The sequence below is a fragment of the Malus sylvestris genome, chromosome 12, assembly GCF_916048215.2.
Source record: "Malus sylvestris chromosome 12, drMalSylv7.2, whole genome shotgun sequence".
In the NCBI taxonomy this organism is placed as follows: Eukaryota; Viridiplantae; Streptophyta; class Magnoliopsida; order Rosales; family Rosaceae; genus Malus; species Malus sylvestris.
The window spans coordinates 15,707,205-15,733,335 of NC_062271.1; the positions used below are offsets into that span (position 1 = coordinate 15,707,205).

General features: G+C 35.9%; 2 protein-coding genes across 3 annotated transcripts; both read left to right on the forward strand.

Moving 5' to 3' along the window:
• The first annotated feature begins 1,826 nt into the window (after nucleotides 1-1,826).
• LOC126593356 (nicotinate N-methyltransferase 1-like) lies at nucleotides 1,827-7,598 on the forward strand. 2 transcript variants are annotated; one of them, XM_050259398.1, is made up of 4 exons: nucleotides 1,827-2,477; nucleotides 3,875-4,220; nucleotides 4,646-4,710; nucleotides 7,048-7,598. In XM_050259398.1, the coding sequence occupies exons 1-4, from the start codon at nucleotides 2,073-2,075 to the stop codon at nucleotides 7,345-7,347; spliced, it is 1,116 nt and encodes a 371-aa protein (XP_050115355.1). In that variant the 5' UTR covers nucleotides 1,827-2,072; the 3' UTR covers nucleotides 7,348-7,598. The 2 variants fall into 2 exon arrangements, with proteins under 2 accessions (XP_050115355.1, XP_050115356.1); XM_050259399.1 differs by having other exon boundaries at nucleotides 1,834-2,477; nucleotides 3,884-4,220.
• A 14,795-nt stretch (nucleotides 7,599-22,393) lies between these two features.
• LOC126592654 (uncharacterized) lies at nucleotides 22,394-23,259 on the forward strand. The gene has a single exon (XM_050258410.1). It carries the CDS (start codon nucleotides 22,462-22,464, stop codon nucleotides 23,257-23,259), a length of 798 nt encoding a protein of 265 aa, XP_050114367.1. The 5' UTR covers nucleotides 22,394-22,461.
• The last annotated feature ends 2,872 nt before the right edge of the window (nucleotides 23,260-26,131 follow it).

Below are 26,131 nucleotides of genomic sequence, written 5' to 3' on the forward strand. Positions count from 1 at the left end.
ATCATATGCCATTGCAAAATCCAAGATAGCTTCCCCATCCTCGTTTCTCTCCCCAAAACCATAGCCACCATGAAAACCTCCATAGTTGCCTGTCTCCCTGCCCACGTGTCCATTTAAATCTCCTCCTATAAATAACTTCTCCGTCTGAGCAATTCCTTGCACCAAGTCTCCAAGGTCTTCCCAAAATTTCTCCTTCGAACTCGTATCCAACCCTACTTGAGGTGCGTACGCACTAATCACATTGATAAGTTCTTGTCCTATTACAATCTTGATTGTCATGATTCTATCTCCTATCCTCTTGACATCTACAACATCTTGTGTCAAGGTCTTGTCCACGATGATGCCAACACCGTTTCTCGTTCTATTTGTGCCCGAATACCATAGTTTAAACCCTGAGTTTTCTAGATCCTTTGCCTTACGACCAACCCACTTAGTTTCTTGTAGGCACATAATATTTATCCTTCTCCTCACCATAACTTCTACTACTTCCATAGATTTTCCCGTCAAGGTTCCTATATTCCACGTTCCTAAACGCATTTTGCTCTCTTGAACTCTACCCTTCTGTCCTAGCTTCTTCACCCTTCCCCGTCTAATAGGATCAAAGTACTTCTTTTGTGTGTCCCGTGTAAAGTTGATAGGAGCATATGCTCCCAAACAACTTTGAGTGGAGTCGTTCGAAAAGAAGTTTCTATAGCCCCCTTACTCATTTAACACTGCATCCGGGTGCCGATGGAGATACAGCGACCCTTGCTCACTTATCACTGTGCTCAGGCCACACAGCGCGCCACTTACGGGTGACGCCCTAGCTTTAGCGCGATTTCGTTCTGGATTCATTTTCATAAGGATTCGACGTGATCATGGAGTGCCGGCTGTCGACTACCTGACGCCCTCCCCCTCCTCTTTTATCCGGGCTTGGGACCGGCAATGTAAGATAAACTTACACGGCGGAGTTACTTACACGGCGGAGTTCACAGGAGCTACTTAAAAGGGTGAAAAAAATCTTGCGCATTAAGATGAGTCGTTGCTATATAGAGTTCAATAAATCAGACATGCTCGAGGACGAACAAAGTTCACGTGTAGTGAGTTTTACTGGCGCAAAAGTCGTGTTACCCTCAACTGAAGGGAGAATTCAAATCACATGGCAAACAGTTTAACTAATTTGGACAAAATTTTGAATAATCTGACGATGGAGGAGTAATAGATTATTTATAAAAGTTTAATTATAAGATAATTAACTAAAATAAAATTAATATTGTAGTACAAATTCGATTAGTTAATCGGTATGAGCTTTTTATATTTTCAAAAAAAAAAAATGCTGAAGATACCACATTCACATCACTGTTTTCACAAGTTTGGAAGAGACCAATCCTACCTTTAATAAATGGAATGATTAGTAATGAAAGTTGAGGTTTGTTATAAAATTAATTGATAATATAAGAGTATACTAATTATTTATAAATACATACAAGGTTTATTCTTTTTTTGATATGGGATTCACTCTTAACATGTTCTATCACATGTGGCGATTTTCAAACCTAACACATGAACAATACAAACGAGGTGAAATGAAGCATGTGTTGCCGTGGTACTTTGCACGTGAGATAATTTGTGCTATTACCACAAAAAAAAAATTTTAATTCCATTATAAAATTAATTGATAACATAAAGGACAATTTACTTATTCATAAGAACATGTAAAATTCATTCTTATCCGATATTGCGATTCACTCCCGTATATCAATCAAACAATTGTATCACGGATCGACTTTTGTGATAATAAGACAAAATTTACAGTGCATTCCTGACTTTACATTTTTCAAATAATTTTGCACCCACGAAGAAAAAGCAAAGAACCAGTCATCCTTTCACAAGACTCATCACATGCAGCCCCTGTGAGAAGCCGACACCACCTCTGACGTTTGTTGTGTCAGGAAGAAATTTACTAAAATATGGTTGTAATTTAAAGATCCAGAGAAAAATGAGACTATTTTTTTTTTCTGAAATAATAAGAGTATAAAGAACTCGAAGAAAAGGAGAAACTGAAATATAGCCTCTAGGTCATCCATCTGGCCATGGAGGGGAATAATCAAGTGAGTAACGTGACCGCAGGGCCAAGCAGCAGCAACAACGAAGCAAGACTGGCTATACTGGAGCTGGCCAACATGATTAGCGTCCCCATGTCTCTAAACGCCGTTGTTCGACTTAACGTCCCCGACGCCATCTGGCAGGGCGGTTGCAACACTCCTCTCTCCGCCTCTGACGTGCTCGCACGCGTCATCCCTAATGGCGGGGGCGACGCCGAGAACCTCCAGCGCATCCTCCGCATGCTCACCAGCTACGGTGTGTTTGAGGAGCATCTGAGCAACCTGGACGACGGCTCCGACGACAGAAAGTTCTCCCTCACTCCAATTGGTCAAACCCTCGTCACGGACCAAAACGGCTTGTCGTACGGCCCTTACGTCCTCCAACACCACCAGGTTTTTATAATCTTAATTATTAGACATTTAATTTCTTCAATAAGTAAAATGAATTCCATGATTGCTGTATGTGAAGATTGAATTTACGAATCCTCTGAAGAAAAGTAAAGATTATATTAGCATTCACTTAAAATTTAGTATTAAATAACTTATATACTCTAATATGTAATGACAATTTTAACTTTAAAAGGTCTAAAAAAAAATTTAAAAAAAAATACTAAATACACCCTAAAATCTCTTTTAACATGTATATCACAAGATTATTTATCCTCTTCAACTCTAAACCACTCTCATTCTCTATTGTGGAATAAAAGCCTAACCAATCAAACTACAAACAAATTGATTGAGAAAAATTGTTTTTGACGAATAGAACTTGAAATTGATATTTCAGAAGCTTCACCTTGTTCAAAATGTACCGTCACAGATGAATGAAGGTTAAACTTCATTGGTGTCAAATTATAGTCCTCGCCTTCTTTCGCAATGTAGACAATGGTGATGCTATTTCACAAAGCCATGTTATAAAAACAACATGATGATCAGATAATACTAAATTGCTTATTTGCCTTCAAGAGACAATTTTTTCATTTACAGCATGGTGTTTGAATATGCTATGTGGTGCATAAAATATCATTTAGTGTGCCAAGGACAATACTTTATACTGTTGAACTTAACTACCAAATGGACATAGAGAGCCTAAAGGTCCTTGCATCATCATCTTATATTTCCTAAATTATCATTTTTGAGATACACCCCCCACTGATCAATGTTGATTAGATGGAAAAAAGTTGAGCTGCTATACAATAATTTAAGAAAAAAAAAATCAAACAGATTGCTCTCACCATCTATGCTCTTAACCCTCTCAATTGTGTCGAAACTTTTGCCCTTTCACTTTTGTAACGATCCACAAGCAACTTCTGCTTTTCTATATTTGAGTGACATGAATGCTTTTGTATCAAACAGTACATAGCACAGACAACAAAACAAGTGAACAGAATCATTGTGAAGAGTGTGAGATGTATAGAGAAAATGTAAAGGTGTATGTTGAAAGTGTGGGATGTGAGGGTATTATGAAAAAGTATATGGAGTGTATTAACAAAAATTTTAATTGAAAAAGAAAATGTGGGGTGGATTCAACAATGTTTTGGGTGTTAATATAATAAACTTTATATTTGAGGTATAAAGTATGTGGAAAATAAATAAATAAATAAGCAAGCGTAGAAGCACTAGACCGAATTTTTAAACTAAATTTGTAAACTAAATAATGTGTTACCAATAATAAATAAGTACATTAATCGACATTTAATTAATAATCCAATCATTTATAGTCAAATCATTTGATTTACAAATTTGATTTAAAAATTTTGATTTCTCTAGAATTGTTCTATTTAATATTGGAGCTTTTCAAGGATGTGCTTATGGGAGCGTGGCCAATGGTTCACGAGGCGGTGGTGGACTCCACGGTGGAGCCATTTGTGAAGGCGAACGGTGAGCTGGCTTACGAGTACTACGGGAAGAAGCCGGAGATGAACGGCCTAATGCAAAAGGCGATGTCGGGTGTGTCAGTGCCGTTCATGAAGGCGATTTTGGATGGCTACGACGGATTTGAAGGGGTGGAGAGGCTGGTGGATGTGGGAGGGAGTGCAGGGGATTGCCTGCGGATGATCCTACAGAAGCATCCTAATGTGAGGGAAGGAATTAATTTCGACTTGCCTGAGGTCGTTGCCAAGGCACCAACCATAGCTGGTAAGATAAATGACCGGGTTTATTAGTAACAATTTCTAGTCAATGCATGTGTTGTCATGACTTATTTGAGTTTGGTTCACTTAAATTTTATATATTAGGAATTCTGGCAGTTAGATTTTGGTGAACGATCAATTGAGAACCGTTTAACGAGTTAGAAATTCAATCTATAAAATACATCGGATAATAACAAAATTTTTGTTAATCATGAGGTGCACCTTTAATGCTACGTATCACTGAGTGATACATGTAATTTAGCTTTTAAATTTTATTTTCATTACTCTTAATTTGAAGTATTCATTTTTTGTATTACTCAATCTTACGTATTCATTTTTAATACTATCTAGTCCTACGTATTATTGAAGAAAAATGATGAATTATAATCATGTTGCTAGATACGAGTATTATGTTAATGGTTTGTGGTGCAGGAGTGAGTCACGTTGGTGGTGACATGTTCAAGTCAATTCCTAGGGGTGACGCTATTTTTTTGAAGGTTTGTGCAAACTCTACAAACCTCTATTAAAGAAATATATTTAGAAAATTGTTTATGTAAGATCCCACATCGTCTAGGGATAATGATCCTGTAAGTCTTATATGTACATTCTCATCTCTACCTAGCACAAGGCTTTTTGGAGCTCACTGGCTTCGGGTTCCGTCGGAACTCCGAAGTTAAGCGAGTTCGCGGGAGAGCAATCCCATGATGGGTGACCCACTGAGAAGTTCTCATGTGAGTTCCCAGAAACAAAACCATGAGGGTGTGGTTGGTGCTCAAAACGGATAATGTCGTGCTATGGTAGAGTCGAGCCCGAAATGTGATGGGGACCCGGACCGGGATGTGACAATTTAACATTTTCAAAATCTAATCGTGCAGTTTAAATTTTTTATATTTTTCTAGTGCACACTTAGATTTTTTAAATGTTAATAATAGTTTTTTATATATTTTTTTTGTTTATCTAAAAAAAATATTACTGACGAGTACTTACTGACCACAGATATTTAATGTATGATTAATAGATGCATATACTTTCAAAAATTAATTTAGTAAGTTTGGTAGAACATCAATATCAGATTGCTATCTTTGTTTGAAACTTGAAACTTGAAAGCATCTCTCTCACTATTTTATAATTGGTGACTTATTTAACTGTATTTAGATGCATGAATGAGTCTATTCAAATACTTCTAGTATTTTACTTCTCAGTTTTGGATTTGACTTATTCTCTTTCATTGGACATTTCTGTTTTATTTTTTAACTTTAGATTAAATAAACAGATAAAATCAATAAACCAAAATAAACACAAGTGTGTAAAAATAAAAATAAAAAATGAGTGCAAAATTCATTTTTCTTTGGTAATTGTCTTCTTAGTCCATAGAATAATGACAGAAAAAGTGTGAAGTATTAGACCCCTACACCAAATAAAAAATTGTTCTCGTAGTCCAGAGATATACCATGGGACATGACTCAATCCAAACCAAATTAATCCAATTCTTATTATCGGGTGTATTCAAATGGGAATTTGAGATATTTCAATGAATTTATAAATTCATAGATTTTTTAGGAGTTTAATTGATTTGTAAATATTTCATTTAAAATTTTGATTTAATTTTCTCAAAATCTCAGGGGAAGATGTGAGATTTGTGAATGTTTAAAATACACTACAAAATCTCTCAAATTTACTCTAATTCCTCAACTTTTTTCAAATTCTTTAAAATCAAATTCTAATTGAATACACCTGGAATGTTATAAACTTCTTTAAAATCTTAATTGAATACACTTAGATTTCTAAGGATTTTAATAAACTATCTTAAAATCCTGATTGAAAACACGTTGAATTTCAAATAATCACTTAAAATCATGATTGAATACCCTTAGGTTCATTAAAAGAATTAAAATCCTTCAAAATTTCAGTTGGATACACCTCTGCCAAATAAATGCTTGTAACATTCACACCCCTCAGTTACAAATTATTGTTTAAAGTGGGTTCATACTAATAGTTGTATAAAAAAAATTAAAAAAAAAAAAAAAAAAAAAAAAAAAAAAGCTGCATATATGTTACCCCTTATTCGGAATTGATAACTCTACTATTCGTAAGTGTTTATGTTATATGTGCCTCTACTATAAACATGTATAATTTTTTATTAGAAAATCAAGTGTGTCCTGGAGAATCACTCAATTGTAAGTTCTTCTTCAATCTTAAGTGTTTCTCTGCAAAGCTCTTCAATCTTAAGTGTTTCTCTGCAAAGCATTTTTACGGCCTACAAGGGCTTCTACAACATAGAACTGCTTATTTTGATTTTAATGTCCAACGCATTAAGAAAGTAATTTTAGTTCAGTAAACATTTTTAGCTCCTCTAAAACCAATATCAAATGCGCACTACCATTCTTTTTCCTTTTTTTAAAAGTTCATCTATGGTCCCCTAGCAAGCATGTCGAATTAGAAACTGAAATTTCTGTCCTAATTTGCTCTAACTTATGCACTAATTATGCTTGATTGGCTTGACACCCAAAACAGATTAAATCCCGAAGGATGAAACCTGCTCTGATACCAAATTGAATATCAGAGTGCACAACGAACAAGACTAACAAAATAATAGGAATTATATTAAACAAGCGAGAATGCCGGAACGGCTACAAAACCCTAAGAGGCTACATTGTGAAGGGCTTGTTCTCAAATGAATAACAAGCATGCTATTTATAATAAACTAATCATAATCCTAAAATGTAAGAAATCAAAACCCTAATGCTAACGGGTTAAGCGCAGAAAACCAAACATTCAAATAAACTAAATACTAATATTTTCCAACATAATTAATATATGTCAAAACTTGGCAGTGGATTTTATCAACGTGGACGGATAGCGAATGCAAGGTGATACTGGAGAATTGTTACAAAGCACTTCCGGAAGGAGGGAAGCTTATAGCTTGTGAGCCGGTATTGCCAAAGAAATCAGACGAGAGTCATAGGACCCGTGCGCTTCTAGAAAACGACATATTTGTGATGACCATCTACCGGGCCAAGGGCAAGAATAGGAGCGAAGATGAACTCCGGCAGCTCGGTCTCTCCGCTGGTTTCTCCCATTTCAAACCATTCTACATCGATTATTTCTACACCGTCATAGAATTCCAAAAGTGAAGTTTCGTTTGGCTTAAATTCAACTTTGTTGTGCTTTGCTTCTTTTGATTAAGAAGAATAAGAAATGTAAAACTTCCATTTGGCTTAAATTCAACTTTGTTGTGCTTAGCTTCTTTTGATTAAGAGGAATAAGAATTGTAAAACTTCCATTTGGCTTAAATTCAACTTTGTTGTGCTTTAGCTTCTTTTGAAAGAAGAATAAGAATTGTAAAACTTCCATTTGGCTTAAATTCAACTTTGTTGTGCTTTTAGCGTCTTTTGATTAAGAAGAATAAGAATTGTACTAGTTCAATTCTCGCCAAAAGCAAATTTGTACTATATTATTATGGCTCGCTCATTGTGAGGCTTAACTCATTTTCTTATTTTAGTGTAGGTAATATCATTTGTTCAAATAAAAAAATTTCATTCATACTAAATTTCTAATTCTATTCATGACCAACACTAATAGGCCAAACGCCTATGCTTGATTATTGGGCTTCAAATTAGCAATTTCTAACGATTTTCAAATTCCTCATATTTCTATTTCAACTTGATCCATATCAACCTAATAACAGCAATTATATTCCAAATTGTATAAAAGGGTGACATGTGTAATGTAAAATTACTTTTCTATTAAATTATTATATACCCGGTTGGTTCGGTTTACCGTGGGGTTAGACAATCCAAATTAAAGTGTAAGAAAAATAAATGTCTAAGATTGAAAGTAGAAAATATTACAGTTGTGGAGCCATTTAGTACTATGGTCTAGTAATATTCTTCTTTCACTTGTAAGTGAGAGATTTTAGGTTTGATTCTCGCAAAAAAACGAATTTGAAACACATTATTGCTAGCTCTTTGTGAGGCTAAACCCACACCCCTCCTCTTAGTGTAGATAATATCGTTTATTCAAAAAATAGTTGTGAAAATTAAATTTAACAGCTAAAGTTGTTGGCGTAAAAAATCAGATAGAGTCCGATTTATGTCCACTCATGATTTGGCCCGAGTTTTTCTTTCGATCTCAGTGCCAATGAGTGGTTGAAAGAAAGTATGGTAATAGGTCTACCACTAAAGAAGAATGTGAAGATCTCCAAAAATTTGATTGTGCTTGAGAATAAGAAAGTTGAATAGGTAAAGGCAAGGTTCTAAATAGCGCTAGACGCTAGTCAGATAAGGGCAAGGGTAAGGGTCTAACGCCTAGGTGCCTAGGAGTCTAGAATCTAGGCATTTTATTTTACTTTAATTAAGTATATTGTATAATATATAAATAATGTCCACTTATACTTAAGAAAATACATAATTGTATTGAGATACATAAATTGAAAAATAGAATGACTTATAGATAATTAAGTATAGATAGTGGTGAAGCTACATGAGGGTGATGAGTGGCAGCCACCCCTCACATCGCCGAAAAACATGCCTATGAGCCCTGGTTCAGCCCCTCTGCTCTCGCCAGAATTAAGAAATCCCTTTTGGGGCGACCAGTGATCTGGTTGTGCTGATGCGCAGCGCAGGGTTATATATATATATATATATATATATATATATATATATATATACTCTTTTTTTTCTCAAATCCAGACCAAAATGACATCATTTTGGTCCTGGTAAAAAAATTATAAAAATTTCCTAATTAAAAGATTCCGTTTGTTTAATGATTTGAAAAAAAATAAAATAAATATAGGGACCTAAACCCCCATCTCCTAATTAAAACATTCCGTTTGTTTTGGTTCCTATATTTATTTTATTTTTTTTCAAATCATTAAATAAACGGAATCTTTTAATTAGGAAATTTTTATAATTTCCAATCAAAGAGCAACGAAGTGTGCTGCTGCTCCCCATCTCCTAGCAACGAAACCCCCAACCGCGTTTAGCCCCTTTGCAGCCTTTAAGCCACTCTAGCCACCGCCAGCCTTCAGCCACTCCAATCGTCGCCAGCCTTGAAGCCACCCCAGCTTCCAGCCTTGAAGCCACTCCCAATTTTTGGGTAAATATTTTAATTTCTAATCTATAATCCCTAACCCTAATTAATTATTTAATATGAATTTTTGTTTAATTGTTATAGTATAGAAATAGAATCATACACTAATGTGGTTATTGGTTATTGATTATTGATATGAAATCTGTGATTATTGATTAATAAAATTATGTTTAGGGTAAAAATTTAATTCTTGATTATTGATTGATTAATTGATTAATTGAATTATTGTATAATGTATACAATTATTCGTATGATTAGTTGATTTGAATTTTTGTTTATTGAATAATGTGTATGATTATTGGCATTGATTAATTGAAATTTTGGTTAGATTAGTTATTAGTCAAGTTAGTGTAGTCTACTCTAGGACTAAGAGTCTAAGAATTTTGTTTTTCTTTCTATTTTACAATTATGTAATGGAACGACACTATAAGAAACAATGCTTAAATCCTCCAAATATTTCGGGTAGTCCTCCTTCTTCAAATATTCCGAATAGTCCTCGTCCTTCAAATATTCCAAGAAGTCCTCCATTGAATATTTATGGTAGTTGACAACAAAGTGAAGCCACTAAGTTGGATGAAATATTGGCTAATCTTCATGAAGACCCAGGACATAGACGTCGAATGCTTAATTATCCACCTAATTATTGTGAAGCAATTCGTTACACTATCTCCAAAATGATAATTGTCAACCTAAAGACTACAGTATGGTTTGGGGTTGAGATGATTTAAAAACAAAAAGCTGGGGGCATTTTTGTGTTTGGTAAACTTCCAACTTCCGTTTTTTTTTTCACAGTTTTGGGTGAAAAAAAAAGCCAAAAAAAAGAAGCAGCAAAAGGCAGTTTTGAAAAACTGGCTTTTCAGCTTCTACGCAAACCTCTAAAACAAGGGTGAATAGTGACCCTTTAATGAAAGTTTATGGCAATCTTACCCTCCCTTCATCTCTATCATCTCCTTTCTGCTCCTCCCAGCTTCATCTCCACCAAAGATCTTTGAAGATTTGTGTCGCGCCCACTATGAATCTACCTCGTCCTTCCCCGTGAAGATCTGAATCATTACCACCAGAGACCCACAAGGGTCACCACAATGACAGCCATAGACTGCTATCATCACAAATTAACCAAAGTTGTTATACTCAAATGTGCTTGAAACTAAATCAGAATTAACATAGGAAGATTGTGAGATTTGAGAAACCACGAATTCGCAAAGGAAGATTGCGGCGGAAAGGTCTTTCCTACAACCTTGCGGCGAGTAAGGGATGAGTGGAATCGGGTTTCTAGGTTGCGAAGAGCAGAGTGAATGAGGAGTGGAATCAGGTTTCTGGGTTTTCTTCTTCCTGATCTTCTTTGGGGTCCCATGGATAAGCTTGGTTTTGGGGAACGAAGAAAAAGAAATATGATAGAGAAGCAGCAGAGGAAACGAAGAGGGAAAGGAAGACACGGGGATAAAGGAAAATGCAGAGAGAGATAGTTGAGTGTGGGGTTGTCTCGATGGAGGAGAGAGTGCAGAGAGAGAGGGAGCTGAGAGTTTTTGAGATAGTTCTGCAGTGCAGAGGGAAAAGAAGACACGGGGATAAGGGAAATGGGGGTGTAGGCCCCACAGCCACACAAAATCCTCACATAAAAATAGTAATATTAAATAAAATATCATAATAATAATATAGTATTATACTCTTTTTGGTCATTTCATACAATCACAGCTATTTTGCATAAAAGTTTACCAAACACTACCATACTACTTTTTTTTTTTCAAAAGCACTTTTACAAAAAAGTTTACCAAACACTTTGCTGCTTTATTTTACAACTGTTTATTCTCATAGCACAACAGAAGCAGTTTTGTTTCAAAGAATAGTAATACCAAACCAAACCTACATCATGCTAAGAAACGTTAGCAACAATCGATGTTTTATCACCGGTTGGTTTGATAAGTTTAAGTGGTTGGAGTATAGTATAGTAAAAAGATGATGCATTTTACTGTTATTGCTATCTTTTCAAATGTGATTTCGATAAACCTGGTAGTATTGAAAGTGATGCCTTCACTGAGAAATGATTTATAAATTGGAAGAAAGGAACATGAAATTTTCGAGTTCATGAGGGAGGTGTTGGAAGTCTTCATAATAAAGTTGTACAACAAGCTATAGATTTGATGACACAAAATCAACACATTGAAACATTTGTGATTAAGCAAACCAATGAATCTCGCATTAATTATCACACTTTGTTGAGTGCCTCACTTAAGTGCACAAGATGGTTGTTGGGACAAGGTTTACCTTTTTGTGGTCATGATGAATTGTTGAAATCAAGCAATAGGGGTAATGTTAGCCTTCTAAGGTTATACAATTAAAACAAAAATGAAGGAGTGACTAACCTGATTTCAATGGTAGTTATTGAAGATGCAGCAGCCATGCAAGCAAGACGTGATCGATAAAACTCCAATCTTTATGTTTGCCGTGACAAACAGAAACACCACCTCTTCTGTAAACTCCTAGCTTTATGACAATGCTCTATGGGAAGCCTTAGTTGTCGTGTCTAGGGTTAGCAGAGACCGGTGTTTATATACTAGCCAAAAAGTCTTAGATTCCGTCCATAAGGGAAAACTAAAACTTTCCTTTCTTGGCTCTCAAGTAAAATAAAATCTTTAGGAGATTAAATCACAATTAACATTATTCTCCAATATTACATTCCTATTACATGTAGTAGACCTCTTAAGGTTGATTTATATTGGATAAATCCAACATTCTCCCACTTGGTCTACAAAATGTAATATTCACGTTTATACTTGAGATTGGAGACTAATGTCACTTTAGTGGCCATGTAACAGTGATTACATCTCGTCCTTAATGCAGCTTCTGTCAAATGCATTTCTTAACATGGAACTAACAAGGTTGTAGGATTGACACAACCCAGAACCTTCATAATCACACATGCTAAGATCCTCATTCACATGAAACACAAATTATGATCAAGAGATGAAACTTTAAATAAACTTTAAATTAACTAAAATGTGTTACTTTATATCATCTCAGGTCCACCTTATTGTAACTCACAAGTTACACTTTATGCTTTTTCGAAGCCTTAAATCTGCCAATGCAGATATCCTTCATCTAATGAAACCACCATAACCTGTAGGTGTGAATACATCTCCAAAACAATCATGCATCACTTTCATCAGATCAATAATAGTACAAACGATGTTTGTAGCCAACGAACACAACTGAAAATACCAAATAGGCACATGTCCAAGTAAAATATCCCAAAAACTTCATAAAATAAATTAATTCAACACTTGTGAGCAAGAGGAATTAATATGTTTTTGACACTAATCTATGCACCATACCAATTACTTTCATAGCGATTTCCAACACATGCGGGCAAGATGGAAATCCTCATAACTAAGGTAGTGCACAAACCATGTCATGCCATTTAATATGCAATTTGATAACAACTTGATATCTGATATATATTTCATCAAATAATTGACTAGCACACGAAAAATGTGACTGAATGAATCCAACTGGAGATTAATATGAATACATGGATTCTATACATACTTTATAGGTCATCTGCAAATGTAAGCCATTACTAACATGAAACTCAAACTCCCACTGATCTGCAACATTGTTACTTAATTTGCAAATCAATACTTAAATCATACTTTTGAAAATATACCTTTGGGAATAGCCTTACTTAGTCAATGAATGCATATTACCTCAATGAAAGGTACAACTAAGCATGAAAGCATTCACTGCTGTTTACATAAAAAACGTGCATCCAACAATCATCTTATATGTATTAATAAGTCCACATTTATGCTAAGTCCTTATGACCCCCAAAACAATATGATCAATCGAGAAATCTAAATGATTGCAAGTAATAGAAAATGTACGCATATACCAAGTATCCATTTCGTGCAACTTAAACATATTATAGACATTCAAGTAACACAAATTCATGGAAGATAGAATAATGCTTTAATAGATTCATGCAAGTCCACTTAGTGCTCAAACTTTTAGAACAACTCCCACTAACTTTTCAGAGTTTATACTTGCAAATAAGTTAATGAGTGTGAAGCCCAATTTTCGTTCACTGATTCTCCCACTTGGGCAAACACTCGTTAATATATTCTTTCAAAGATATACCTAAAGAAAATTTCTTTATATATCAGACATAATAAAATAGACATCACAACCAACATAAAGTTGTCAAACAGAATTTCAGCAATGAGTTACACTTACTTTAGAATTTATCATAATTAATTTACAAGCTTGATTACTACCAAATTTATACTGATCAAAATAGACATACTAATCTTCATAAAATAAAAATACAGAGCCATTTTGGGTCAAAATAATAGTCTAAAGTCACGTCTCAAAAAAACAACACAATCTGCCAGTAAAAACCGCCTATATAAGCATGGGTTACTAGTAAATTCACCATAATTAACATACATGGCAAAAAATTACGAAACTTTGTAGACACATATTAGACATCTATATGTTAAACATATCCAAAATTCAGGTCATTTGGTAACCATTAGACATGTCATTCACCCGATTTAAATCAAGACACATAATCTGCCAGAAACAATTATGTGCTACTATCATGAATTTATGCATCCATAACAAATTCAATTTCATATCATTTCAATTTCAATGTCCAGATGAAACTTTATTAGTCAAATTTCATCCTCTAAACCAACATCATAGTTCAAATTGAAAAGATTTACAAGCATAAGACTTAAACAATGCGTACCTTAGCAATCCTTGATTAACCTTCATGGGTCCAATACTTTGCATCAACAAGTCTCATGAAGAGACACAAAATACGTCATGATGCAACCGATTTCCATGCCTTCAAACCACAACCTTTTATGGGGCTCATTGTGGAAATATTTGTCACTAATGGCATGGAACTTTATCGCAATAAACTTCATGAAACTAAATTAATTTACACCTGTAGGCAAGAAAAATAACTAGTTTCTAGTACTAGATTTTATGTCACAAAAGTTCATTCATGAAAAACTTCAACACATGTAGGCAAGATGAAGGTTTTGACAACTTCTGTGAAATAAAACTCATACTATGCCATCTTAATTAAACTAAAAGAAGTAATTCACACCTGTAGGCAAGAAGATCATCCATTTTATTCTAATTAAGATGCAAAGTTGACCAAAGTAACTCAAAAACATAGTCTCATCGTCAACTAAGCCGTTGCGTCTTGCTTAGTTGAAAAGGCATTGGTCAACTCCACCCTTAAAAACAATACAAGAAGTCACATGGATTAATTAACTGTAAGTGACAAAATTATGATAACCTGATTCGAGTTTCGAGTTTCGAGTCTTGCCAACAAATGGCACTAATTCCTTCATGACTCCCTTTGACATTAAATTAATCTCAAGAAACCTGACAACCTACCTGAAAGAGATTAATCACATATAGAACAAGTTTTATTCCACCACAAGAACATCAATACTTATCATTACGAAGTCAATTGCTTAAAATAGAAATACTTTACATAATGCAAAAGAACAATACATTCCTTTAATTTAAAGACTAAATTGTTCAAATGTTTTCTTAAGTCAAACGGGTTCCTTTTCTTTTGTACCTTTCTTTCCGTAGTACAAGGCTCCTAAAACATTAGCATCAAAATCGTGCATTAGTCTTGTAAATACCAAATTAAATAAAGGAATTACCAAAATTCTTTTCTTTCAAAAGAAACATCTCCAATACATGCCATACATTAGCTTTGTATAAGTTTCTTTTCTTCTCCCCTTATGACACATAAAAATTTACTAATCAAAGCACTGTTTAAATTCTTTAGGCATAGGGAAAAACCACAAACAATAATACATGTTTGAAAATTCTTGCTTACAATTAAGCCCCATACTTTGAATGGATTACATACCTCATGCCTTCATATGTTCATCACTTCTTTGTAAACATATGTATAATCACATGACCAACTAAAATTCTCATATAAGAATAGATCAAAATACAAATGAGAATTGTCACATAATTACAACAAACCTTATTCATTTGTATAATACCCTTGTTCTTGTCATTGGATGCTTTCTGTCATTCTCAGTCAATTCACAAATTACACATCAATTTTTCACAAGTAACTAGTCATGTATAATTTAAATGACTTTTGAGATAAGAAAGCAAATTGTAGACAAACTTGATTGATTAGTCATGCATATTTCTTGTGCTATTAATGGCGTAAAAGTTCATTCACATCTCGTGAAAATTAGTGAAAACAACACTGCAATTCACTATAGTCCAAAACCCATGGCAATATTAAAAATATGTTATCTCATGCTTGAACCAAATTAGCCATACAAGCAACACTATACATGCCATTTGCTTAACAATATTAAAATTTTGGTTCAAGCAAATTAGTTACAATTTATCATATTCCACAGTCATGGAAGAAATTTTGTCACCGTACACATCTTTGAAACATATCCGTGATGCTATAGATGCAATAACAAAAAATTGCCAAAATTTATATTGTTCTACTTTCAAATATAGACATATATAAACTTAGCATATGCATTCCTGCAACATAACTTTAACATATGTTATCACAATCATAGGCACAACATATCCTAATAGTATTGATAAATTATAGAATATGACTAATTCCGTCTCTTACAATCAGTAAGACGTCACGACATGGTTGGATTGTGGGAACAATATAACACCTTATGAATCCTACATAACCATTCCTTATATAATTTATCATGAAGACCAAAAGGAAAGATCATACCAGAATTTCATATACCGATGTAATACGAACCTCTTCATTGGGCTTGTTCGACTGAAGAATCTCAAGAAATTCTCCAATGCAAGGTTAGAACAAGTGTTAATACCCGTGTGTGGCCGTTGTGCTGTCCACCTTGGACGCACATAACATAAGAGGTCTATCACGAGGTAATATAATAAAGCCCGCCTTGAAGCCCTTGAGGTGATAGGCTGCAGCTGTTGATTGTGTACAAAAAGAACCCTAACCTTCATGGCTTCAACTTATACAATAGTAGTACATGGTCAACCAAAATATTAGCATTAATATTGAAATAAAAACTCTGAAATATTCCATAGTTAGAGACTTGAAGCAATTGACATGAATATTCATGTAGAATAGTTAAGAGTGATATGGCAATCAAAACAACATGTAATCACAGGGTCATGATGCAGGCTCAGATTTTATAAACTTTACGCCCCATATGCAGAAAAGCCAACTTTTACAATAAAATCATTGCATACTTGCAATGGGTTCCAAACCTAACCCACTCTCCTTCTTTAAAATTGAAGGACTCAACACTGCATAATTTTCTTGGAATAAGCCGTTAGGAATTGTTGCATGCAAAAGAGATCCCAATTCCGTAGAATATTTTAGGACTATAACTGATTTGGAGCATATATACAAGTCTAAATCATATCACAAATCAATAGCAAGGTACAATTCTTAATTATTAATGTGCCAAAACCTCATACATAATGGTTTTAGTTGAAACTATCATGAATTATCAAAGCCAAATTCAATTGGTTGCAAGAGAGGCATGCGGTCCCAAGAAGTAGGTCATAACGACAATATATTAATTATACAATTGCTCAAGAATTATCACTGCAGTGTATGTTGCACTCACGGCAATTGGAGGGATGTGAGTTGACAAATTGCACAAAATTTCAAGACAATTGTATGTACTCTCAACGCATTGCTTAAAAATTTAAATCTCAGTTCATCAATTTTCTCGACAACTTTAATCAAACTTCAATCTTAAAAGGTTTTAATTATATAACCAATGGCTCTGATACCAATTGTTAGCCTCATAAGGTTATACAATTAAAACACAAACGAAGAAGTGACAGACCTGATTCCAATGGTAGTTATTGAAGATGTAGCAGCCATGCAAGCAAGACGTGATCGATAAAACTCCAATCTTTATGTTTGCCGTGACAAACAGAAACACCAACTCTTCTGTAAACTCCTAGCTTTATGACAATGCTCTATGGGAAGCCTTAGTTGTCGTGTCTAGGGTTAGCAGGGACCGGTGTTTGTATACTAGCCAAAAAGTCTTAGATTCCGTCCATAAGGGAAAACTAAAACTCTCATTTCTTGGCTCTCAAGTAAAATAATTTCTTTAGGAGATTAAACCACAATTAACATTATTCTCCAATATTACATTCCTATTACATGTAGTAGACCACTTAAGGTTGATTTATATTGGATGAATCCAATAGGTAATTATTTGGAGCTTATGCAATTTCTTGCCGATCATAATGAGAAAGTTAGAACGGTTGTGTATGAGAATACTCCCAAGAATCGTAAGGATACTTCTTTCAATATTCAAAAAGATCTTGTCTATGCTTGTGCAGTTGAAACTATTGATGCAATCACTTAAGATATGGAAGGTACATTATTTTCTCTTTTGGTTGATGGATCATGTGATGTTTCAACTAAAGAGAAAATGACGGTGGTATTGCGTTATGTGAACAAAATAGAAGAAGTAATAGAAAAGTTTTTGGGTGTGCAACATGTCTCATCTACAACTAGTAGCTCGCTTGGAGGCCATTAAGAGATTATTTGCTACAAAAAATTTGAGTATGTCCAAATTACGGGGATAAGACCATGATGCAACTAGTAGTATGAAAGGTGAGCTAAAATACCTTAAAACAAAGATTCTGAACAAGTATCTTCGAGCATTTTATGTTCATTGTTTTGTACACCAACTTCAACTAGCTCTTGTAGTCGTTGCAAAAAGAAGTGAGGGCGTTGTCATTTTCTTCAACAATGCTAATATTTTGGTCAATACTATTGGATCATCATGTAAGCGTCGTAATGCATTGAGAGAGAAACAAGAAGAACAAATTAAGAAAGCTCTTGATTTTGGTGATCTTGAAATGAGTAAAGGGTTATATCAAGAGAATAGTCTCATGCGTCCTTGTGATACATGGTGGAACTTACATTATGGTATTATAGTTAGTATTATTGTTATGTTTTGAAGTCATGGAATTGAATGATCGCTTCAATAAGGTAAACATCGAGTTGCTTCTTTGTATGGCATGTTTAAGTCCAGTGAATAATTTTGCATCTTTTGACAAAACAAAAATTGTTCGTTTAGTCTAACTTTATTCTCAAGATTTTGATCGTATGAACCTCATGAATCTTTCATTTCAACTTGATAATTACATTCATGATATGAAGATGCATAGTGAGACTCATTATTGAGAGAAAGTAGTGATCTTGCAAAGGAGTAGGTGAAGACCAGGAGGCATGCAAGCTATATGTTAGTGCTTAAGCTTTTTACAATGACTGTGGTGTTACCAACTACAACCGCTTTGATGGAGAGAACTTTTTCTACTTTGAAGATTTTGAAACCACCATTGCATAAAATTGTGAAAACACAATTTTCATAGCAAAAGAAGCTTTTTCCACCAAAGTGTTTACAACCGGTAACATCAAAACCAATGTAAAAAGCTTATACACTTATAGCTTGCACACCTTTCGGTCTTAATCAACTCCTTTGAAATATCACTAATTCCTCTCAATGATGAATACTCACCATGCATCTTCATATCATGAATGTAATTTTCAAGTTGAATTGGAAGATTCATGAGGTCCATATGATTAATATCTTGAGGATAAAGTTGGACTAAACGAATAAGTTTTGCTTTATCAAATAATGCAAAATTATTTATCAGACTCAAACATACCATACAAAAAAGAAACTTAATACTTCTCTTATTGAAGTGATCATTCAATTCCTTTAGTTGCATATCAGAAACTTGAAAATAAAGGTCCACAAGATGGTAATGGAAGTTTATGAGTTTTACACCTTGATTTCTAGGTACGAAATGCAAATTCTCCTTGTTAAGAGCGATAATATCATGCTCTTCACCAAAATTTCGTACATTATCAAGCAAGTCCCCAAAGTCATCATTTCTCAAAGATTGTAGTATTTACTTGCATACTTCTACTAGTGCCATTGCATTCACAATATATTGATCTTTCTTTTGTAATGTTTGTGATAACTCATTTGTAATTCCTAATATGATTCTCCCCAAAAAAAGGTGAAACACAAAATCAAAAGTTTGTACGTCATGAAATAACTTGCTTCACTGAAATTGTCTTAGTTGTCATCATCTTTAATCCATTCAAGCACATCCACCACGGCTCCAAACATAAAAATAATACAATAATACTAACTATAGTACCATAATGTGAGTTCCACCATGTTTCATAAGGATGCATGAGTATTCTCTTTATTGAACCGTCTTCCCATTTTAAGATCATCAATATCAAGAACTTTCTTAATTTGTTATTGTTGTTTCTCTCTAAATGCATCACGACGCTTACACAATGATCCCATAATATTGACCAAAATACTAGTGTTGAAGAAAATGGCAACACCCTCACTTCCTTTTGCAACGGCTAAAGAGCTAATTAAAGCTAGTGTGCAAAACAACGAACATAAAATACTTGAGGATACTTGTTCAAAATCTTTGTTATAAGGTCGTTTAGCTCACATTTCATATTACTAACTCCATTATAGCCTTATCCCCGTAATTTGGACATACTCAAATTTGTTGTAGCAAATATCTCTCAATAGCCTCTCCAAGCGAACTATTAGTTGTAGATGAGGCATGTTGTACATCCAAAAATCTTGCAATTGCTTCTCTTTTTTTGTTCACATAACGCAATACCATCGTCATTTGCTCTTTAGTTGAAACATAATGTGATCCATCAACCAAAAGAGAAAAAAAATATACCTTCCATATTTTAAGTGATTGCATTAATGGTTTCAACTACACAATGATTATTGGAAGAAGTATCCATAACATTCTTGAGATAAGATCTTTTTGAATATCGGAAGAAGTATCCTTAACATTCGTGGGAGCATTCTTAAACACAACCTTTCTAAATTTCTCATTATGATCGACAAGAAATTACATAAGCACCAAATAATTACACCTATTGCTTGATTTCAACAATTCATCATGACCACGAAAAGGTAAACCTTGTCTGAACAACCATCTTGTGCACTCAAGTGAGGCACTCAATAAAGTGTGATAATTAATGCAAGCTTCATTGGTTTGCTTAATCACAAATGTTTCAATGTGTTGCTTTTGTGTCATCAAATATCTAGCTTGTTGTACAACTTTATTATGAAGACTTCCAACACCTTCTTCATGAACTCAAAAAATTTTGGGTCATTTCTTCTAATTTATAAATCCTTTTTCAGTGAAGGCATCACTTCCAATACCCTTTTTATCAAAATCACATTTGAAAAGATAGCAATAACAAAAAAATGCATCATCTTTTACCATTTATACTCCAACCACTTAAAATTATCAAACCAACCGGTGATAAAACATCAATTGTTGTTAGTTTTTCTTAACATGATGTGGTGTTTAGTTTGACAATGATTATTTTGGAGATAGGGTCTATGAAATGCTTTGTTTATACTATACTTAGGGCCTCCGTATTTAGATCTCGTATAAATACTCGGGGGACTCAAGTGTAATTATGTAATAAATGGAGGGATAAATATGTAATAAGTGAGAAGCCCTTATTCTATAAAAGGACCCCTCACTCTCCTCATTAAGGGAGGCCAATTCTTAAGCCATACCCTCACCCTCTCAAAGCTCTCATCCTCACAGAGAAGCTCTCTCTCTCCCTCTTCAACATCTCAAAGAAATACAATAATTAGTGTGGACGTAGCCCAAACATTGGGGTGAACCACGATACATCTTGTGTTATTTACTTTCTTACAGATTCACGGTCGGGTTTACGTTGTTCCAAGACCCCTCCGGTTTTGTACATCAACATTTGGCATCGTCTGTGGGAATCGACACCAAAAGCTATGTCGGTCTTCTCTCAAATTTTCATCTCACCACCATGAGACCTCACCACATTCCATCGTGAATATGCAGAAACCCAGAACCTCCTCCTTGGGCTTTTCCAGAAAACCCCCATAAACACAAAGTCGTCCCTCCTTCACTTTCTCTCTCTAAAAACTCCAGATTCAGAAAAGCTCTCTCTAAACTAAGCTCTTTCTCTAGAATATGCAGTATGCTAAGGCTCTCTCTCTCTACCTCTGAACTCATACCTTTCCCCATAACCCACCAAAACAAAGGAGACAGAAACTGAAAAAGAGAAAGCGCACAGCCCATCGCCAATCCAAAACTGCTTCTTATCGTCGTCTTCTCGGCTGTGCTTGGTCTCTATGAGACAGCAGAGCTCTTCCTGTCCTTGTTTGTTTTCCTCCTTGAAGTTCAGTGCCATGGCAGAGCTGGTGAAGGACATGAAGCCGTTATCTTTGTCGCCCATTCAAAGTGCAGAGAGGACGGAAAACCTCATCTCTTTCTCCCCTCACTTTTCCAGGAGAATCGAAGCACCAAAACCTCAACCCTCAGAGAGCGCAACAATGGTAAGCTCAGCCATGGTGTTGATTCCGAAGTCCTTGCCGGAGCCACCGACATCGATCCATCTCCACCCTGAACCGCTGTCTGAGCTGGAGCTGCATCACAAACAAAGCTCATTCGATTTGCAGACTGGAAGAGCAGAGCTCATCAGTAAGCATATGATCGCTCCTCACTGAATTATTTCTCAGCTCGTAGAAAGAAGAAGGTATGGGTGTGTCTGAGAAGAAAACTAGCGAGGCCGCATTTGATGTGTCATTCCTCAACATTGAGAATTTGCAAAGTAACATGAAAGTCAATTCGACCCCGAAGCTATGGGGGAAGGAGATGGACATACTTGTAAAGGTGTTTTCGAGGGGGAAAGAAAACCGGCGCCGCTTCAATGGACATCGCCAAAGATCCCGTCTCAGATCTGCCTCAAGTAATGGACACATCAGAGTCTGAAGCTCATAACCCAAGTGCTGCTGCTTCCAATTTGATTGAGTCAGCCCAAGCTTACGACATGGAGGCTCGAGCTTACGACCTATCTGAGAAAACCAAACACTCATCTTACTTGTTCCTTTTTCACTTCTTCTTCTTCCTTTCGTTTCATATTTTACTGTGTTTTGGCAGAGATTTTTAGAGCCTGCTGCTCTCTGAGTTAGGTCATTTGGTAATTTCTTGTTAAGTGGAAGGGATTCGGAGAGGTTCCTTTCCTTCATTCCAATTCCCTTTCTTCCTTATTATCAACTTCCTCGATGAGAGTTGCAAAAAAGACAATGAAATCAGTTCAGAAACCATTGCAAATCATCTCCTGTGCCTCAAAATTCACAACCACACCGTTCTCATTTTCCATCTCCTCTTCAACTTCTGAGTCAATCACTGCACCAAAACCAACCAAACAACCCCAACTTGAAGGCCTAACCCAAGAAGATCTCACAAAGATCAACCTCTTCTTCTTGCGCATCTGCCTCTTGAACCACTTCGACACAACAACCCACCTCGCCATCATCGCCCTGCTCGCAAACCCACCTCTCGAATCCGTCTTTCTCTCTGTCTCTCTCTCCGTCCTCATCCATTCCTTCACTTCCCAACCCGACCTGGCCCGACCCATGTTACTGTTGACCCGCCTCAGGCACAACCTGCATTCGCATACTCACCTTATGCCCATCGCAACCATGGTTATTGCCTCATACTTTAAGAAAAATAGATCCAGAGAGGCATTCAAGATGTTTAGCTGGTTGGTGAGGCTAGGGTCCCAGTGTGTGCTCGATGAGAGAGTTTGTGAGGTTTTGGTTAATGGGTTTTGTAGGAAAGGGATGGTTTGTGAGGGTTTAAAGATTCTGAGGGCAATGTTGGGTGTAAATATCGTGCCGGGAGGCGATGGGGGGAAGTGGGTTTATAGGGGATTATTGAGGGAGGCTAGGATTAAGGAGGCAGTGGAGTTGAATGAGGTTTTAGGGTGTGGTAGGGTTGGGGCGAATGGTGATGAATCAGAGGGTGTGAAGAAGGTTTTGGCTTTGTTGGATCACATGATTTTCAGTTGTACAAACTAAAGCAGTGACTTGGAATTGTGTTCTCCTCCAATATGCAACATTTGTTATGTGGTTTACATGTCTTGATCGTTGATGTTATCCTTCGCTTCTCCAAAGGATATATCTTTCCTATCGTTGACGTTATCCTTCGCTCGTCGATTTGGAATATTGTGAAGCCACTATTCGACCCACCAGAAAGGAGCAGCAAAGATAAAGAATGTCAGGAGATATGATGCTGATCACAATGTTCTCAAAGTCACAGATACAGGGTGGGCTTCACGTGGAGGTTAAGATAAAGTTGCAGCTTTTGGTGCGATGGGGTCTCTGATCTGACTCCATTGGTTCTACTCATTCCTCTCGGCACAGAGACACAATAAAGATTAATTGGGTGCACATGCATGACAGCAACTCACAAACAGACAAAAAATGAGATGTGGTGGAAAAGAGAAAAGAAGAAACAGAAACAAAAGCAAAAGCAGAGATAAGATTCTTTTCTTATTATTAATTCTATTAATCATTCCTTGTCTGCCATCTGCAAAAGGGAAAAGAAAAAGAAAAAGCAGAAAGTAAAAGCAGAAAGCAAAAGAAGATAAAAAGAAACAGACATAATTGCGGTGGTGATGGCATGCAGAAGAGGGAATTATAGGCGTGACCCATTGAGCAGAGGGTCAGATTTATTTTTGAATGATGTAATTTATTTTCCTTATCTTTTGGAGATATCTGTATAACCCCATCAGAGGGTAAAAAAAAAAGGGCAAGCCCAAAATAATGGGTTGGAATGTCATGTGGAGGGCGAATGCCTATATGCCCAAAAGAGCCCGGCCTTCTATTATCACCAACCAAGTGATCAAAAGTACGCCCAGTACTCCAAAAATTATTCGGCAGTCTGCCGCTATTATCACCAACCAAGTGATCAAAAGTACGCCTAGTACTCCAAAATTATTCGGCAGCCTACCGCTATTATCACTAACCAGGTGGTCAAAAGTACGCCCAGTACTTCAAATTATACATGAGCATTATTCATGTCAATCATACATGAACATTCATTAGCATTACTCATGTCTATCATACATAAACATTCATGAGCATCACTCATATCAATCATACATAAACATTCATGAGCATCATTCATGTCAACTTTCATGAGCATCACTCATGTCAACATCCATGAGCATCACTCATGTCAATCAACATAAACATTCATGAGCATCACTCATGTCAATCAGCTTCAAAAGCTTCATTTACAGAGCTCTAGCTTCAAAAGCTTCATTTACAAAAGCTCCAGCTTCGAAAACTTTATTTACAGAGCTCTAGCTTCAAAAGCTTCATTTACAGAGCTCTAGCTTCAAAGCTTCAACTTGCAAAGCTTCACCTACAAAGCTTAAGTGCAGGATATATAAATACCGCATCCGAACAACCGCCACTTCGACCCATAAATGGATTCAATTTGAAGTCTCCAGCCAACAGACTCTATTGACCGAAGACTTGGGGGACTACATTATGTACCATATATTGGGCCTCAACTGGGCTTCATGAAAAATATTTGGGGGACTTAGCCCATTATCCATGTATTGAAGAGCGAGCCCTTATTCTATAAAAGAGACCCCCTCACTTTCATTAGAGAGCACCCATTATTCATGTACTGAGGAGCGAGCCCTTATTTTATAAAAGAGACTCCCTCACCTTCATTAGAGAGCATTGCCGCCTGCTGAGCAACCGTCTCGCTGCGAGCATCACTCCTAACCCATTATTCATGTACTGAGGAGTAAGCCCTTATTTTATAAAAATGAATCCCTCACTTTCATTAGAGAGCACCCATTATTCATGTACTGAGGAGCGAGCCCTTATTTTTATAAAAGGGACTCCCTCACCATCATTAGAGAGCATCGCTGCCTACTGAGCAACTGCCTCACCGCGAGCATCAACTTTAGCCCATCATTTATGTATTGAGGAGCGAACCCTTATTCTATAAAAGGGACTCCCTCACCTTCAACGCCACAAGCCGAGCCGACCAAGGTAACATAAGCCACAAGCCGAGCAGCCTCGCAACATGTGCTACTTATAGTTGAGCATCATTTCACTTTGAGCACCGCCTCATATCAAGTATCAATTCAAGATGACATCTAGTTACTTCAGCCCACACATGGACTAAATTTCAAATCTCCAGCCAAAAGACTCTCCTGACTGAAGACTTGGGGGACTACTGTTTGTATCATACTTAGGGTCTCCGTATTTAGATCTCGTATAAATACTTGGGGGACTCAAGTGTAATTATGTAATAAATGGAGGGGTAAATATGTAATAAGTGAAGAGCCCTTATTCTATAAAAGGACCCCTTACTCTCCTCATTAAGGGAGGCTAATTCTTAGGCCATACCCTCACCTTCTCAGAGCTCTCATCCTCACTGAGAAGCTTTCTCTCCCTTTTCAACATCTCAGAGAAATACAATAATCAGTGTGGACGTAGCCTAAACATTGGGGTGAACCACAATACATCTTGTGTTATTTACTTTCTTGCAAATTCACGGTCGGGTTTATGTTGTTCCAAGACCCTTCCGGTTTTGTGCATCAACATGCTTCATGATAATTAGGTGGATAATCAAGCATTCGACGTCTATGTCTAGGGTCTTCGTGAAGAATATATAATATTTCATCCAGCTCATTGCCCTCACTTTGTTGTGAACTACAAGGAATATTCAAATAAGGACTTCTTGGAATATTTGGAGGAGGACTACTCAGAATATTTGAAGAAGGAGGAGGACTATATGAATAATCATATACATTATTCAATAATTCAATTAATAAAATCAATAATCAAGAATTCAATTTTTACCCTAAACAATAATTTTATTCACCAATAATCATAGATTTCATATCAACAATCAATAACCAAT